At 51.2% G+C, this 17,118-nt stretch overlaps 1 protein-coding gene across 1 annotated transcript; it reads left to right on the top strand.

The window, feature by feature from the left end:
- Window positions 1-1,628: 1,628 nt before the first annotated feature.
- Window positions 1,629-15,399, top strand: EIF3D (eukaryotic translation initiation factor 3 subunit D). The gene is made up of 15 exons (XM_037068014.1): window positions 1,629-1,733; window positions 4,063-4,195; window positions 4,499-4,544; window positions 5,393-5,529; window positions 6,114-6,199; window positions 6,709-6,781; window positions 7,688-7,800; window positions 8,596-8,728; window positions 9,232-9,379; window positions 10,010-10,140; window positions 11,051-11,136; window positions 11,237-11,366; window positions 14,181-14,323; window positions 14,507-14,790; window positions 15,251-15,399. Exons 2-15 carry the CDS (start codon window positions 4,073-4,075, stop codon window positions 15,262-15,264), a joined length of 1,647 nt encoding a protein of 548 aa, XP_036923909.1. The 5' UTR covers window positions 1,629-1,733; window positions 4,063-4,072; the 3' UTR covers window positions 15,265-15,399.
- The last annotated feature ends 1,719 nt before the right edge of the window (window positions 15,400-17,118 follow it).

Genomic DNA, 17,118 nt, shown 5'->3' with positions numbered 1-17,118 from the left:
GGGTGAAAAAGTGCTCATTACACACAATGAAATGCAGTAACTCTGGAGCAGAGACAGGGAAGGTGAGACCAAGCCAGACACAGGTAAACCTGGAGAGGAGGGTGCCATGCGGAAGGACCAGCAACTGCAGGCGCCCTACTGCCATGGAAGTGAGGTTGGTGTATCTGGGGCACAAAAAGAGGACCGTAGTAGCTAGAGCAGAGTGAGCACAGAATGGAGGGATTCTAAACTTGGAAGGCAGCCAAGGACCAGACACTGGAAGGCACTCCTATCTCACTTAGCACATACTGGGAAGCTGCTAGAAGATTGGGAGAAGACTGCTTTGACCACAGCTGTGAGGAAGAACCTTAGAGGAGCAAGAGTGGACTCTGAGAGTCAAACATGAGCTGGAGATGGGGGTGGCGGGGGGGCGAGGGGGGGGTCTGGCAGTTGAGATGTGTTTTGAAGGAAGAATAAAGGACTTAGTACAGGACCGGCTGTAGTGGGAACTGGAAAAGGAACTAGCAATGATGACTACGATGTTTTGCACGGAGCACCATTCACTGAGTACCATGAACAAAAATTAGGAAAACTGGAAGATGAGCAGACTGGGAATTTATGGAAACAGATGCTGATATTAGCATAGTCATTTTACAGATTAGTAAGCAGTGTTAAAGGTCAAATCATCTGCCCAAGTTCACCCAAATGGTAAGTGGTATCACTAAGTATTTTCACACTAAGTATTTTACAGGTGGTTGAGGAAGGTGGCAGTCAATAGTAGGCATCAAATTTAATAGCTGACGAATTTTCCAATAAAGAGACTGGTTGGGAGGTTTAGAAAGAAAACCTAGGAGACAGGGTAGAAGTGAATCTGAGGTTTGAATAAAATCACGCCCTCAGATTCACTTTCAATGTTTTGACCTTCCCCAATAAGATTCCAGGACAAACTCCGAAGACTGGGCGCTACAGAAAGGCCAGCGCTGTCGCCCGTAGCAGGAGAGTGAATCCGGGTTCGGATTCGGTTTCTAACTTAAAAGGCAGATTCCTGGGCTCCAGCTCAGACACACTGGAGTAACAACCTAAGAAGTGAGCCCCGGAATCTGCATCTTTCAAATCAGGGCTCCGAAAATCTTCGACGTATATTTGAGAACTGTGGAAGTATGGCTTGAACCCTGGCGGCCACCCCCTACATTAGAAGGCTGAACAGGTCACTTTACACCTCAGTTTCCGAAACTGTGAAAGAAGGGGGGTGCGGCGGGGGAGTTACAATAAAATCTACCAGAGACACTCGACTTCCCACTACCTGTGAGAATCAAGCCACATGATTGGTTAGAGAAGGCAGCAGCCTCGAGTCACTGTGGGACCCAGAGGGGCCGTCGGCCACTCCCGCTTCCAACTTACACTGCACAGGCCGCCACGTTTCAGTAAACCTGAACGCCCACTCGGGGCGTCGCCGAACGCCCCATGATGTAAAAGTTAACACCCTCCTTCTGTAAAGGTTCCTAAAAGGATAATAAGGACACCTCGCAAAGAGGAGTGCCAAATTTTCGGCGTGCCTCCACTTTACGACTCGCGTTCTGTCGCCGAACCCAAAGGCAGCCGGACAGCAGTTTACGACAGCGCCGGTCGGACTTACGGCGCCGGTCGCTGCGCGCGCACCTTCCCTCCCTTCCCGGTTCCTCCGAGTGCAGCAGGTAGCGAGCTCTCTGGCTGGGGCTATCTTTCGCCATCCCGGCCAGCTGAGGCCGTTGCAGGTGAGCGGCGTGTTCCGTAGGGTTCCCGGGGCCTCGGGGGCTGGCGTGGGCGGAGTCCAGCCTTCAGAGGCCTCCCGGAAGAGACCCTCGAACGTCCCCTCCTGCTGCCGCTGTCAGCCCGCTGGAAAGGGCCGGAATCCGCCTTCCAGGCCCCAAGTCCAGTATCCTGCTGCGGAGTGTGGCAGGGCTTTATGGGTGAGGTCCCAGGTCCTAAACTCCGCGTAGCGGCCAAGGGCTGAGCGAGTTTAGTAATGTCGCTTGACCCAGCTGGTTTCAGAGTCGTCTTTAAGTGGCCAAAGTTTAAGTTTCTACGAGTGAGGCAAGGGGCGTGCCAAGCTGAATGGTGTCGGCCCTGCTCTGCGGAGTTCACAGCCCGCAGATTTCCTTCCCTTTAACATGAAGTGGAAGACTAGAATGGAGTAGATGTGAGCTGTGGTCTACGACACCCCCCACCCCAGCAACAAGGCCCTTCCGACTGCCCTGTGGGTGCCTCCCCCCGCCCTGCCCCTGACGCCAGTACAGCTGTCACAGCGTTTTAACTGAAGGGCTCAGTTTCTCCTACTGGTTCCATCCTGCTTGGGTATTTTATGTGTGTGGAAACCCGGGCTTCCACCTCCAGGAAGAATGCCTGTCAAGCCTTGGGGGCCTGTTTCCTCCTTGAGCTTTAGCAGAGCAAGTCGATTTTTTAAAAGCGTGTTTTGAGGTATCAATATTGTGTTATTAAATACGGTCTGAAACCCCAGGCCTTATTAGGCTGCTGTCCAGCTAGGATGTAATGGAAAGGATGCTGAACGTGGGCAGACAGCCTTGGAGACCAAATTTATTTTGAGGTGATGGGTAGATCAACTCCTTGATTTGGCTGAGCTGCAAAATATTCTCTCTCTGGAGGAGTGAGTGGTGTTGAGTATCTGGCTTGTGCCCGACACCCAGTAGGCGCTCAGTACACCTTTAATGCGAGTTGTGCTGTGACTGCCTCTCCCTCGGTCCTCTTGTTGTAAGGTAACTTAAGCTCCAAGGTGGTGGATGGAGCGCCCAGGTTCATTCTTGTTGCTGTCACCCAGTTCCCTGAAGCCCTAGTCTGTGCATGATAGGACAACTAGGAGAGTTTACTAAGTTCAGAGTCCTGTGCTCTTGGATTGCTCTCCAGCCTCCAGAAGTACTTGTGTAGTGCATTTTCCTCTGGGAACTCACCATCTGGGCATTTCCAGGGGATGGTCATGCATAGTGCGTGGAATAGGGTAGATTTGATGGGAACTGTCAGGCATCTGTGGGGAGGCCCTGGTTTTTCTCTCCTGAGAGGAGCTATAGCATTAGGCAGAGTCTGGACTTGAACCAGACTGCCAGAGTTCAAATATTTCATCAACTACCATTTGTGACTTTGGGCAATGCCTTAACTCCTCTCTGCCTCGATTTTCTTATCTGAAAAGCGGGGATTATACTGGCCCCTGGTTCAGATTGTTGGGGGGATGTAATGAATGTGCGTGGTGAGCACTAAACGTAATGCCTGGTACTCAAATTATCATGAACAGTGATGTATGGCCACTTCTATGGCTGAGGTTCCTGGAGACCTCAGCCTTCCATAGACCTTTTGCTTGGCTGTGTGTCCACTTGCTTAAGGGTTTGCACTGGCAACAGGAAGTTGGAAGTACAAGAAAGGAAAGTTGAGTGTCAGGATATACTTAACAGACTTCTTTTTCTCGGCACTCTGTGTAAATGTGTTTTTGCGAATCTGAGTAGTATCTTGAGTGGCATTTTAAAATGAAAGCATTTTCCTTAGTGTTAACTAATAAAACAAGAAACTTATTTATTTGTACAGCTGAAGAAGTAGGCTTAGGGAAGCTAAATATTTTATGCCTTGGTGATGGGCTTTCTAAGAACCCGAACATGATTATTACACTTGAAAAAATTTTACTACATTTTATCAAATCTGATACATCACCAAATTGAAGAAGCATTATTTTATGTAATATCATTATCTCATATTCACACTAAGAAAGAAAAATTGCCAATTAAGATACAACCCTCCCCGCCATCAAGCATGAAGTGTAAACTCATTTCAAAGATGTTACAGTGAGAAAAAATGAAATGCGGTAAATTAGTTTTGTTAGCAGACTTCTGAGTTATAAGTGTTCACAATATTATTTACAGGAAAAGAAAGGAGTAGCTAAGAGTCGAGGGTTCTGTTTTGTGTACCGCTTTTTAATTTAGTCATTTATGTTTTAGCTTATCTCAAATAAGTTTTGCATTGGGGTTTTTTTGTTATTGTTTTGTGGGGGGGTTTTTTTTTAGCTTTCTTCAAGCAGCTACTTACATAATTTGTATATTTAAGGTTCTAGAAGATGGCAAAGTTCATGACACCCGTGATCCAAGACAACCCCTCGGGCTGGGGTCCCTGTGCGGTCCCCGAGCAGTTTCGGGACATGCCCTACCAGCCCTTCAGCAAAGGAGATCGGCTGGGAAAGGTACTTGCCTGTCAGTGGGAGTCTGAATCTTCCAAGCTGTGGCTTCTGCTCTGTATGCGTTCATTTTAATCTTATTCTCTCAAAAGCGTAACTCCGGTGTTCCTTATGGGGACACCAGCTGAGAAGGGCTGTAACCTCTGGGTACTTCCAGTAGCCACAGGGAAGCGGGGCACTCACAAAGGCATTGGGAGCCTGTGCTGCTGCTGCTGTCCCCCACTGTGTCCTCCCTTTGGGGCTTTCTGGGTCAGTGGAAGATTGCCTGCTTGACCTGTGTGCCTTGTCTTCCCTTATTGCCCACACCAGGTTGCAGACTGGACGGGGACCACCTACCAAGATAAGAGGTACACAAGTAAGTGTTCTCTGGCTGACTGCCCGATCGGGGCCTTGGAAAAGCTATTACTTTTTTTGGTAACCTTCACCTGAACGTGTTCTAGAAGGAGGACAAAATGCTGATTTTAATTCATAGTTTTTAGGAGCATATTTTAGACTGGGTACCACCGCATTTTTTTTTTTTTTTTGGAAATGTTGCTAGACTATTGATTAAAGGAGTTTGCCCTATTACAGCGGGACTTCCCCCAACTTTTGAGGAGCCATGAACCCTTTTACAAATCGGTTGAACATATTTATATTTCACTGTTTGGGATAGTAAATCCCGTGAAGCCAAGCAATGGACCTTAGTTTTAAATTCCTGGTTTTAAGATTCTGATACAGTGAATTGGGGGGGTTTTTTCCTTAGAGATAGTTGGAAGTGGCTGTCTAGAATAGTAAGTTAAGATGACCTGAGTCTGAGGTCAGCAAGAAAGTAACTTCCAGCCCATTGGACATGTCTGCCTTGGGCACCGGGAGATGCAACGATGGTATGGAAACCCCGTATTTGTCTGTCCTACAAGAGGAAACTTTAACTTGTATTCTTATAGAATAGGATAGAGAGTGGAATGGGCTTGAGTTTCTCAGATTCTGTCTGGTGTAGAAAAGTTCTCTAGGTCAGAGCTCTTCAAATGTGAATGTGCAACAAGTCACCTGGGGACCCTTTTTTGAACGCTGGGTGTGATTCAGTGAGGCTGGGAGTGCACGTCTAAGATGCTCCCAGCCAATGCTCAGTGCCCCGAGACCACACTTAAACCGCAAGGCTTTGAGCTGATGTGTATGGTGAAGTCTGTAGGTAGCAGCTGTGACGACTGTCACCTTTGCCTCCAGATAAGTACTCCTCTCAGTTTGGTGGTGGAAGTCAGTATGCCTATTTCCACGAGGAAGACGAAACTAGTTTCCAGCTGGTGGATACAGCACGCACACAGAAGACTGCGTACCAGCGGAATCGGATGCGATTTGCACAGGTAGGCAGAGAGCCAGAAGCCGGACCATCTCAGGGTGGCTGCATCTCAGGGCTGTCATCTGCCGCCTAACATGCAACCCAGTGAGTGCTAATGGAGGAGCATGTGTCCAGGTCTTCCATGAACCCCAAGGAGCCATCCAGGGACACACTACACCAAAGTCAACTTCACCCGGTCCAGGGGTTCATGCAGATAGTTTAGATTTCTGTTGACCGGCAAGTGGGGCGCCATACCCTGTGCTAAGTACACTTGTGCCGGATGAAAGGGCTTGCCTGTGCCTGTTGCCTGACTTAATTGCTAGGCTGCAGGCTTTATTAAGCAGATGGTCTAGTTGGACCACATCTTACTACATAAAGAGGTAAACTCGGGACTCTCATAAGGGCCAATAAACCTACTTGAGTAAAGTTTGTATGTGAATGTCGGTCTAAGCTAACTCCAAGTACACACTCAACTAAATCCCCAGACTATTGATTATGTAAAGTAAGATATGCAGCTGGGTTTTGCATCCTGAACCTGCACTAATGAGCTTACCTACTGTAAGCCAAGTCTCCAAGGCTTTAACATCGATGCTTTTTCCTGATTCCCAGCGGAACCTCCGCAGAGACAAAGATCGACGGAACATGTTGCAGTTCAACCTGCAGACCCTGCCTAAGAGTGCCAAGCAGAAGGAGAGGTGAGGTGCCCATCCCGCCAGAACACGGTATTCCTCCGGGACTAAGTACACTCTGAAATCAGTGGGCCGCAGCAGGATAATGGTTGTCTTCCTCACCATTGAGAAAAACAAACACCTCGCTTGAGCCGGTGAAGCCCCTCTTCCAAGCCTGGCCTCGTTCTCTGAGGGCCAGTTGCAGTTCAAGGCAAATGGCATGAGCGAGAAGCTGTTTGCATTGGGGACACACACCAGAGGGAACAAAAACAAATAAGAGACTCTGGAGCTTCCCTAGGCTCAGTCCTGCCGGGGCACAACTCCGGGGGTCCCCACTCACACTGGGTCCTGTGAACCCCCTGGAGCTGCGCAGCACAGTGGCCTGGCCCAGCTTGGGGCTGCCAGTGGACAGTCTCTATAGATGCAGTAAAACGTAGCTGGTCAGTATTTGAGGGCAGTATGCCTCTTCTGTTCCTTTTTATGAAGGCCTGTTTTTCTTAAAAATCTGCCCTGAAAGCACATCTCTTGTCTTCCAGAGAACGCATACGGCTGCAGAAAAAATTTCAGAAACAGTTTGGAGTGAGGCAGAAATGGGACCAAAAGTCACAGGTAGCGTATTCATACCAGAATTCTGTCTAGGTGTTTGATTTTATTTGTTTGGTTTGTAACGGCTTCAAAATATAATTGATGTACTGTACAATTCACCGATTTAAAGTACACAATTAGTATATTCACAGAATCGTGCTACCATTACTCCATTCAATTTCAGAACATTTTCATCACTCTAAAAAGGAACACTGTACCCTTCAGCAGTCAGCTGCTGTTCTTCCCCAGCCCCGGGCTACCACTAATCTATTCTGTCTCTGGATGTGCCTGTTCTGTCCATGCATATAAACGGAGTCATGTGATATGTGATCTTTAAGGTCCGTCCCTGTTGCAGCATGTATCAGTTCTTCATTCTTTTGTATCACTGAATTCCACTGTATGGATAAACCGTATCTCGTTTAACCACTTGCTCACCAGTTGATGACATCTGGGTTGTGTTCACTTTTTGCTTTTATAAATAACACTGCTGTGGACATCCCTGTGTAGGTGTTTGTGTGGACATTGAGAATAGAAGACACGTGTGAACAAGAGCAAAGTGACAGTTGTATATGTAAACTCTGCTGGGCGCGATGCCTGCTGTGGCAGGAACTGAGAGCCAGGGCCCTGAGAGAAGTCTACAGGGGCTGCTACGGTCCTTCATAAAGTACAGAAATACAAAGAGCTGGTGTCCTTGGGTGTCACTTTTAGCCGGGGGTGCAATTCCCACTTGTTTTTGACCTCTGGATCCCTTCCGTCCTCCTCTAGATCATAAGCTCCTAAGAGTTGGGGATTCTGGGCTACAAAACAGCCAGCATGTAGTGAGTGTTCTGGGCATGTTTATTGGGTTAAAGCTCTTCTTACTGTTGACCTGCCTTTTGCTTAGGTTTTGCACTGGCCATGACTTTCCCCTGCAATGGTTTCCCTCTGCAGAAGCCCCGAGACTCTTCAGTTGAAGTCCGGAGTGACTGGGAGGTGAAGGAAGAAATGGACTTTCCTCAGTTGATGAAGATGCGCTACTTGGAAGTTTCGGAGCCACAGGACATGTGAGTGGCATCTTGTAAGGAGTATCTTGTACTCCTTACACCGTGCTCTTGTGGGTGGAGCAGCTGGTGGTGAATATTTTCCTAAGCCCTACTATTTCCAAAAAGGACTTAAAAGCCACTTACTCAAAAGACATTACATAACAGATGAGTTTAAAAACAATGCCGGGAGGGTGGGTGGGCAGAAAGAAGTTTACTTATTTTAAACTTAAGGTCTCTCTGGAGTTCCTGGTGTTGTAAGCAAAAGAAAAAATTAAGTTGTATAGCTCTCTTTGGCAGAAGGAGAATAGCAACAAAGCAAAAGCAGAAAGAAATTTGCTGATACTAAATTCCAGATTTCTTCCAGCTTCCTGGAAGATTGAGCAAAAGAGAAAATAAGTTACGTAGCTCTTTTGGCAGAATGAGAAAGATGGTGGCTCTTCAGGAAAAGCAAAGTGTTTCAGAGAGCCCCTTACCTGGGGGGGCAAGTAGCGAAGTAAGAGGGGCGCACACCTTCAGCGGGCAGCGAGCACACCAGACTGAAGCCAGCCCGCCGGGCCGCCCGCCCCTCCGCGGCTCCCGTCTTTAAAATGGGGAGGCCGAGCTGAGGCAGCTGTGCCCCCATGTTCTGTGGAGCCGCACTGGGGTGCAGGGAGTGGGGACCCGAGTGGGCCAGAGAGTTCCTCTCCTGTTCTCGCCGGAGACTCCCTTCACCTCTCCCGCGTTAGACTTCCGGGTAAGACTCCAGATGCCAAGGCGTGAAAGGAAAAGTGGGCGGTCCTCCCCTTCCCTGGCACGTCTCGCCCGCTCTCTCCGCAGCGAGTGTTGTGGGGCCCTCGAATACTACGATAAAGCCTTCGACCGCGTCACCACGCGGAGCGAGAAGCCCTTGCGGAGCATCAAGCGCATCTTCCACACCGTCACCACCACAGACGACCCTGTCATCCGAAAGGTGTGCGCCCTACGCCACCGGCCCATCCATGGGACCCTGGGGGTTGGGCCTTGGGAAGCCCTGTAGATAAGAGTCTTCCAAATCAGACTTAGGCTGAGATGAAAATTAAGGCACTCTGCTGGCTGAACCGTGAATGTTGTGAAGTAAAGCCGGACTCCGGTCCCGGCTGCACGTGCCTCCCAGCTCCCCCTGGCCGGGCCTTTTCTTACCTGTCAGGTGGGGTAAATGCACTTACCACAGGCCTCCAGGGGGGTGAAAGAAAGCATTGGGAAGCGCTCCCCTGGAACATGGCAAGTGCTCGGTGAGTGGCAGGCCCACGCAGCCTGCGGTCGGGAGCATGGGCAGAGGCTTGCGGGATGGTTTGCTGCGGCCTTAGGCAGCTGGAGCCACACGCATATCATGTGGGCGTGGCTGTGGAAGCTCCTTACCCAGGAGTCCTGTCCCCCCGTGTGCATGGGCAGGGAGAGCCAAGGGTGTCCTCACACCTCCTGTCCTCTGCGCAGCTGGCAAAAACCCAGGGGAATGTATTCGCCACTGACGCCATTCTGGCCACGCTGATGAGCTGCACCCGCTCCGTGTATTCCTGGGACATTGTGGTCCAGCGAGTCGGGTCCAAGCTCTTCTTTGACAAGAGAGACAACTCTGACTTTGGTAAGAATCCTGTTTTTACTGGTTCTGAGCAATCCAGCGGCATTAGGGAGTGAGTAGCAGGAGGTCTGTCTCCCTGCGGCATCCACAGCCGTGTGAGACCCGCCAGCCTCCTCAAAGACTTGGAGAAGGCGCTGTGGCTGCGTGCCTTCTTGGGGCGTCAGCTTTCTGCATCCTTACAGTGCCCCAAAACTGTGCTTCCAACCATTATTCATTTATAAAGGAAAAAACACATGCCGGTGTTTTACACCACTCACACGCGTATACACGCATGCTGTGGCTGCAAACCGGGTCACTTGACACTGATGGCGGTGAAACAAAACACGAACTGCGCTCCATGCCTCAGGCCTTGGCTCAGTTTGACAGCTAGTAAAATCGGACACTTTGTTGAGGAGCCATTGAAGAGGGATGGCTTGCACACACTGTGTCTGAATGGAACTAGAGAACATCCAAAGTTTTCCAGGAACACACCCCTCGGGTCCCCCTCCTGTCCCACCTCGGGAGACCCTCATTAATAGACAGCAGTTCCTAGAAGGAAGGGCCCATGTCGTTGGATTGCTGTCTGTCCCCATGGTACTTTGCTCATCATTAGTGACTCTTTTGTGGGTGGGTGACATGCTGCCACTTCTGCAGACCTCCTGACCGTGAGTGAGACAGCCAACGAGCCCCCTCAAGACGAAGGTAACTCCTTCAACTCGCCCCGCAACCTGGCCATGGAGGCGACCTACATCAACCACAACTTCTCGCAGCAGTGCCTGAGGATGGTGAGGAAGGGCAGTGTCCGGGCGTGCGCTGCTTGGTCAGCTGCCGCTGCTTTCATTGAGCACCTGCTCGGTAGTGGGCTCTGGGCCTGTGGGATGGAGCGGGACAGGTGGGATCCCTGCCTGTCACCAAGGAGTTTCGAGCTTGGGCTTTGAGGTCACACTACCGGGCTTGCGGCCTGGGACCGCACTTCATAGCTCTGTGGTGCCAGCTTGTTTCTTCTCCGGAAAACTGTAGCACTGACGTCACTGGTCTCACACAGGCACGTCGTGCAGGTCCCGCGGGTGCTCGACAGCTGTGCTGTCGTGTGCAAAGGCACTGTTCGGGTGCACGTTCCCGCCCCCNGCATGCCCCCCCCCCCCCCCGGAGGCTTTATTATAATGAGGAGGAAAAACAATAAACCCCAAATACTACACAGTGTGTGCTGCAGAGAAAAACAGGAACGGGAGGGGTGTGGTTCATAATTAAATGAGTGTGCACATGGAGCACACAGTCGACACGTGTGAGCCGTCGGTGAATGCTGCCTGTCGTGATTCATGGANTGTCGTGTGCAAAGGCACTGTTCGGGTGCACGTTCCCGCCCCCGGGAGGCTTTATTATAATGAGGAGGAAAAACAATAAACCCCAAATACTACACAGTGTGTGCTGCAGAGAAAAACAGGAACGGGAGGGGTGTGGTTCATAATTAAATGAGTGTGCACATGGAGCACACAGTCGACACGTGTGAGCCGTCGGTGAATGCTGCCTGTCGTGATTCATGGAGTGCTTGTGCTCAGAGGGCAGCAGGTGGCTGATGATGGTGGGCTCGGAGCCCCTCAGGGGTTCCAGGGACCCAGCCTAGGTGTAAGTTAGCAAGATTGCGGGGACTGGCAACACGTTGGCACTGTCTCATAACACTTGTCATCTTTACAGGGGAAAGAAAGGTACAACTTCCCCAACCCAAACCCGTTTGTGGAGGACGATATGGATAAGAACGAAATTGCCTCTGTTGCCTACCGGTATGTCACTGGTGGGTGTGCACAGACCTGACCCCATGCACGGTGACATGCCCAACATCGAGGGTCTCCGGCAAACCATTAAGTTTGTTCTGCGTCACAGGTATCGCAGGTGGAAGCTTGGAGATGACATCGACCTGATTGTCCGCTGTGAGCACGATGGTGTCATGACGGGAGCCAATGGGGAAGTGTCCTTTATCAACATCAAGACCCTCAATGAGTGGGACTCCAGGGTGAGGCACGCCCCTGTCACCCTCCTGGGGCTCCACGTCTGTCTTTCCGCAGGGCATGCTGTCGCGCGCACAGTGTAGGTTTCCCCCTGCAGTACATAGAGAGCCACTGAGACTTTGTCTTCCGGGTTTTCCTCCACTTACTTCCTCATTGGGAGAGAGACTGTATGTGAGGATGACTGCCTTCTTCCAGGACTTTTCTTCTCTCTGAGCATCTGATTGCGATCTCTGCCTGGGATCTGGGTGGGCAGGGTTCCCCTGAGCCTGGCAGCTCGTTTAGGACCCATTCTTCCACACGGCAGCCACTGCTGCCTCTGCCCTCTGGTTCCCGGAGGGGTCAGTGAGTGCCCAGCCCCACTCACCGAACTCAGTCTAAGATTAGCTCCTGTTTGGCTCTTCAGGAGACACCCAGGTGAAACTTGCTTCCCTCATTTTCCTCTTTGTGCTGGGGTGCCATGGGTCTTGGGCTGTTAGCCTTTATGTGCCCGAGTTCTAACCGGGTCCCAGAGCCCCTGGGTGCTGCTGTGCAGATGAGGAGTCTTTGGTGGGAAGGACAGCACCAAGGCCAGGCCTCGGTGCTGGAGTGGAAGGAGTGGCCAGTGACAGCACAGAGGGCCATCGAGCGTGCCCTCTGTCAGAAGGAGAGGGCTAGCAGTTAATGCTTCTGATGTCACCCGCAGGGGTCCTTGGTCTCCAGCCCCGCTGAGACATTGGCCACGACGAGCTCCGGGCCAGTGGCCTTTTCTTAGATTTGCCACCTTGGCCTCCCTGTGTGTAGCATTCAGCATTGTATCCATGTAGCTTTTCCCGGGGTCACTGTGTGCACCACTCTGGTCTCACACATTTCTCAGCTCCCTTTCTGTGTTGCTTCCCCTCCGTTTTGATCTATGGTGGACCCTTCTCTTGGGGTCAGTTGCCTATACAGCTCTTTTCACCATTTTAGGATTTTATTTATTTATTTTTATAGAGTGGGAAAGGGAGGGAGAAAGAGAGGGGGAGAAACATCATGTGGCTGCCTCCCTCGCACCCCCTACTGGGGTCCTAGCCTGCAACACAGGCATATGGCCTGACTAGGAATCGAACTGGTGACCTTTAGTTCACAGGCCAGCACTCAGTGCCCTGAGCCACCACAGCCAGGGCCCATAATTACTACTTCCTACAGCTCTATATTAGTCTTATTTTGCTCCATAACAAAGTAACAGAAACTTGAAGGCTTAAAATAGCACTCATTTAGCTCACAGTTTGATATGTCAGAAGTTTAACATCATGTGGTTTGGTTCTCTGCTCAGAACATCAGATGAAACCAAAGGTGTCAGCAGAACTGAACTGTCATTTGGAGGTTCTGGAAGAAAACCCACTTCCGAGCTCTTTCTAGTGGGCATGATTCAGGACCTGGCAGTTCCAGGACCGTGGTCCCCGTTCTCGCCACCCGTCGGCTGGGGCCTCTCAGTCCTGGTGGCCACCATGTTCCTTGCCATGTGGTGCCCTCCATCTTCACAGCAGCAAAAGCACATCAGACCCTTCTGTGCCTTGAGCCTCTGACTTCCTGTCTCTGAGCTCTACACCCAGACGGGAGAGACTCACAGGGTTATGCGGGGCCACCCAGATGGTCTCCCTGACTTAGGGGACCCTCACTATACTTGAAAATCCTTTTGACATACAAGGCAGCCTAAGAATGGGAGTGATACTTCATCAGAGTCACAACTTCCACCCATACTCAAGGGCAGGACCATCGGGTCGTCCAAGAATTCCGCCCACCCCAGACCCCAACTCTGAATCTTCTCTGATTCCCTGTGCTGTTGGTTTTCTGTTAAAATACCTTGCCCTTCCCAGATCCTGATTTCTGTCATTACCTCTCACTTAGCTGACATCAGCTTTGTTTTTCTCCTGCTCACTCAGAGCCCTGAACACCCCTGCACCCCACTATTTGCTGTAGGGTGCGGTCTGTCTGCTCACTCCGTTCTCGAGCTCACTGACACCTCCGTAGGTTCGGACCCTGTTCAGTATGCCTGTGACGTTGCATTTGTCCCCTAACTCCCTCTTCCCCCTCCCCCATTCCATGTCTCTGCCACTTAATGGTCCCACACACTGCTTCCATCGTGTAGCCCAGATGTGTGGAAAGACTTCAGACGCCGCAGCACACTACAGGGGTACTGCAGGGTATTTCTGATCTTTGAGGGGAGCACAGAGACATCTGTCAGATACTCCCCCCAAGTGGTTTGGAACCGACTCGTTCGTAAGAGGGACTCTGGTCTTTCTTTTGGTCTACGGTTGCCATGAACCGAGTTTGGGACTCTGGGCCATGTGACCTTCAAATCTAGTCACTGCACTCTGACTGAGTCCCCACATCTGTAACAGAGGTGGTTGGAGGCGGTGGCCCCAGGGGCCTCTGCTTTGTGTACGTATGTGGACATGCAGCGCCAGCCTGACCCCGCTCCTGTGGGCCTCCGCCTTCGGCCTCCGCCAGCACCCTTTGCCCACTAGCTGCGCTCTTCCTCTGCGAACCCCTTACCACACACCGTGTGCTAAGCACTTGCCTCATGCCGTGTACACAGCACTTGTCTTTAGCCTCTGCTTGTGTGTCTGCGTCTAAAGGAACTCTTATGAAGAGGGGGGCTGCGATTCGTTGAGTGCCTTCCGTGTGGCAGGCCGGGCAAGGCAGTGACCACGTCTTTGCCTCTTAAATTAGAAGAGTCTTACCTCTGAGTTCCCTGTGGCCTCGCCCACTTGCTGGCCAAGCCCAGTAGGGAGTCCTGCCTCGGCCAGAGGAGGCGCCTGAGCTCACCTTCGCCCCTCTAACTGGGCCTCCTTCCGCAGCACTGTAACGGTGTTGACTGGCGTCAGAAGCTGGACTCTCAGCGAGGGGCCGTCATTGCCACCGAGCTGAAGAACAACAGCTACAAGCTGGCCCGATGGACCTGCTGCGCTTTGCTGGCTGGGTCCGAGTACCTCAAGCTTGGGTGAGAGTCTCGCCGAGAGTTGTGCACTAATCATCTCCTGGAAGGAGGTGTCTTCGGGTGGGAGATGAAGGCTCGCCGTTTTCTTTCCCTTGGGAAAAGCAGCAGGCCAGGTGTCCCCATTTAATTGCTGTGTGGCCCCAAAAGTCCCTAGGCCAACCTACTCACACGCCATTCCCCCACTAGTTACGTGTCCCGGTACCATGTGAAAGACTCCTCGCGCCACGTCATCCTGGGCACCCAGCAGTTCAAGCCCAATGAGTTCGCCAGCCAGATCAACCTGAGCATAGAGAACGCCTGGGGCATCCTGCGCTGCGTCATCGACATCTGCATGAAGCTGGAGGAGGGCAAGTACCTCATCCTCAAGGACCCCAACAAGCAGGTCATCCGCGTCTATAGCCTGCCCGACGGCACCTTCAGTTCCGACGAGGACGATGAGGACGAGGAGGAGGAGGAGGAAGAAGAAGAAGGTTTGTATAAGTTTTCTGTGAATTCTCTCGTGAGGGGTGGGCTGGCTGGGGTCCAAGCTCTGTGGCCGCAGTGCCCGTGAAGGTTGGTGTAAAATTCAGTGGCTGGAGACTTATCGGGATTTGGAGTGGCATTCGCTCTGGCTCCAGGAGCTGCTTCAAGAGCCTTCAGGCCACATGAAGGGGGGGGAGGAAGCTGGCCTGTTAGAGGCTAGGGTGCGGAAGAAGCATCTGGAGAAAAGCGATGCAAGTCCCCTATGCTAGCAGTGGGCTGCAGGCGAACAGGCGCTCCGGGGCCGTTACACTGGCTCAACGCTCCCTTTCTCGCTTCACCAGCTGTGACGGAAGGCAGTATCTGCTGGCCCTGTGAGGATGTGAAAGACTTGAGTTCTGGGCGGAGGTGGTGAAAGCAGAAGCAGATCACCAGTTTGATGTGGCTCAGGGGGAACTTTGTGTCTTTCAGAGGAAGAAACTTAACCCAGACACTGATGCAGCTGGAGTTCGTAAGCCCACTGAGCCTGGGCGGGCCTGTCATGCCCGGTGGAACGTTCATCTGATACCTGCTCTCTGGAGTTAGACTGATGGAATAAAGTATGTCACTTTAGTCCCTTACCCTGGTCACGTGCCTCCATTATGATTGACAGCCCCGCTTCCTTCTCCGGGAAGCCCATAGGAGAGGGTGGGAGGCAGAAGTTTCTGTGTGGAGTTCTGTGGGTTCTGTCACTTGTTCTTGAGCGTTTTTAGTTCTACCGTCCTGTCCTTGGAACCCCGTGAAAGTATCCTTTCCCGGAGAGAGGTGTCAGTTGTGAGGCCCCGTAAGAAGTCCACGTCCGCAGGCATGAGGGCCTGCTCATCACGTGCCCACCCAGCCGCTGCCCTTCGAGACACAAGTCACTAGTAAAAGGTGAGGCACGGCGGCAGCCCTTGGAGGGCCAGGTGGGACTGCTGCCCACGGGGACTGCACAGAAGGGCCTCTGGGTGGCGCTCACAGCAGCCTGTAAATCCTTTTCAGGCTGCGCTTGGGCTGGTGATGGTCTCCAGATGGCACCCTCAGAGCAGTACCTTACCAATCAGAGCTACAGGTGTTAGGAAATGAAAACTTTAGTTTTTTATTAAGAGCGCTGTTTTTCATGAAAAGGATAGTGTTCTGTTCTTGACACTAGTTTCTAGGAAGTAATTACCCTGCCAGGTGTTGCACTAAGCTTTCCAGAAATATCTGAGCCTGACACAGAACATACAGATGAGGAGACAGGCTCAGCTTTTATGTGACATTTCTAAAGTTATTATTTTAATGAAAATAAGTGTGCCCCAGAAACCAAGCAAAATTTGGAGTTACTAGGAAGGTAGTGCATAAAACTTGTTTACTAAGGACGTTTTTCATGTAGGTACAGCATTTAAAACTATAGATTATCCCTGCCTGGTGTAGCTCAGTGGATTGAGCATCGGCCTGTGAAGCAAAAGGTTGTCGGTTCAGTTCCCAGTCAGGGCACATGCCTGGGTTGCAGGCCAGGTTCCCAGTTTAGGGTGTACAAGAGGCAACCAATCCATGTTTTTTCCTCCCTAAAAAATAAAAAAATTCTTTTTTGAAAAGCAAAAACTATGAAAGAGGTGTGACAAGGGCCAAGGGGTTTCAGAGTCAGACTGACACCAAGCTGCCTCTTGCAGACGCTCCCGATGCCGTCCAGCGGTGTAAGCTGGCACATGGGAGCCGTGGAAGTTAGCTTCACACTAACCCTCAGAACATTTTGTATCAGCTTCCACCTACTCCACTGCTTTGATCTGTCTCCTGCTTTCCTCTGGCCTGTTTGGGCCACCAGCTTGATTACCGAAGAGTCCTGTCTCCAACACCTTCAGCAGCACTCCACTGCCTACCATCGAGGCTGAGCCTGGTCTCAAGGTCCGGCCACACTCAGCAGTCCAAATGTCCCACTACCCACCAAGTAAGACCAGCAACTATTTTAAGTACTCAATTATTTGCTAACTCCCACTCAAATCTTCACAACTGCTAAGTAGACCTCCCTACTTCATTTTTGGTTAGGTATTTTGCCTGCCCTGGCTGGTGTGGCTCAGGGGATTGAGCCCGGGCCTGCGAACTGAAAGGTCACTGGCTCATTCCCAGTCAGGGCACATGCCTGGGTTGTGGGCCAGGTCCCCAGTTGGGGGCATACAGGAGGCAACTGATGGATCAGTGTTCTCCCTCTCTTTCTCCCTTCCCCTCTCTCTAAAAGTAAATAAATAAAAGACATAGCATTACAATTTAAAAAGTGCTCATATTGGAGAAGGCACTGAGGTCATCATAGTAAGGTCATTTCTGCTCTAATGGCGCTTTTC

Source organism: Sturnira hondurensis, unplaced genomic scaffold (assembly GCF_014824575.4).
Source record: "Sturnira hondurensis isolate 20B ecotype Veracruz unplaced genomic scaffold, ASM1482457v3 Scaffold0017436, whole genome shotgun sequence".
Lineage (NCBI taxonomy): Eukaryota > Metazoa > Chordata > Mammalia > Chiroptera > Phyllostomidae > Sturnira > Sturnira hondurensis.
The sequence above is the reverse complement of the archived record's forward strand: the minus strand, read 5'-3'. Positions and strand labels throughout refer to the sequence as shown.

Coding starts and splice junctions, on each gene's coding strand:
- EIF3D (XM_037068014.1), top strand. CDS start 4,073: ATGGCAAAGTTCATGACACCCGTGATCCAAGACAACCCCTCGGGCTGG. Junction 7,801..8,595: donor GTTTCGGAGCCACAGGACAT/GTGAGTGGCATC, acceptor CTCTCTCCGCAG/CGAGTGTTGTGGGGCCCTCG. Junction 14,324..14,506: donor TCCGAGTACCTCAAGCTTGG/GTGAGAGTCTCG, acceptor TTCCCCCACTAG/TTACGTGTCCCGGTACCATG.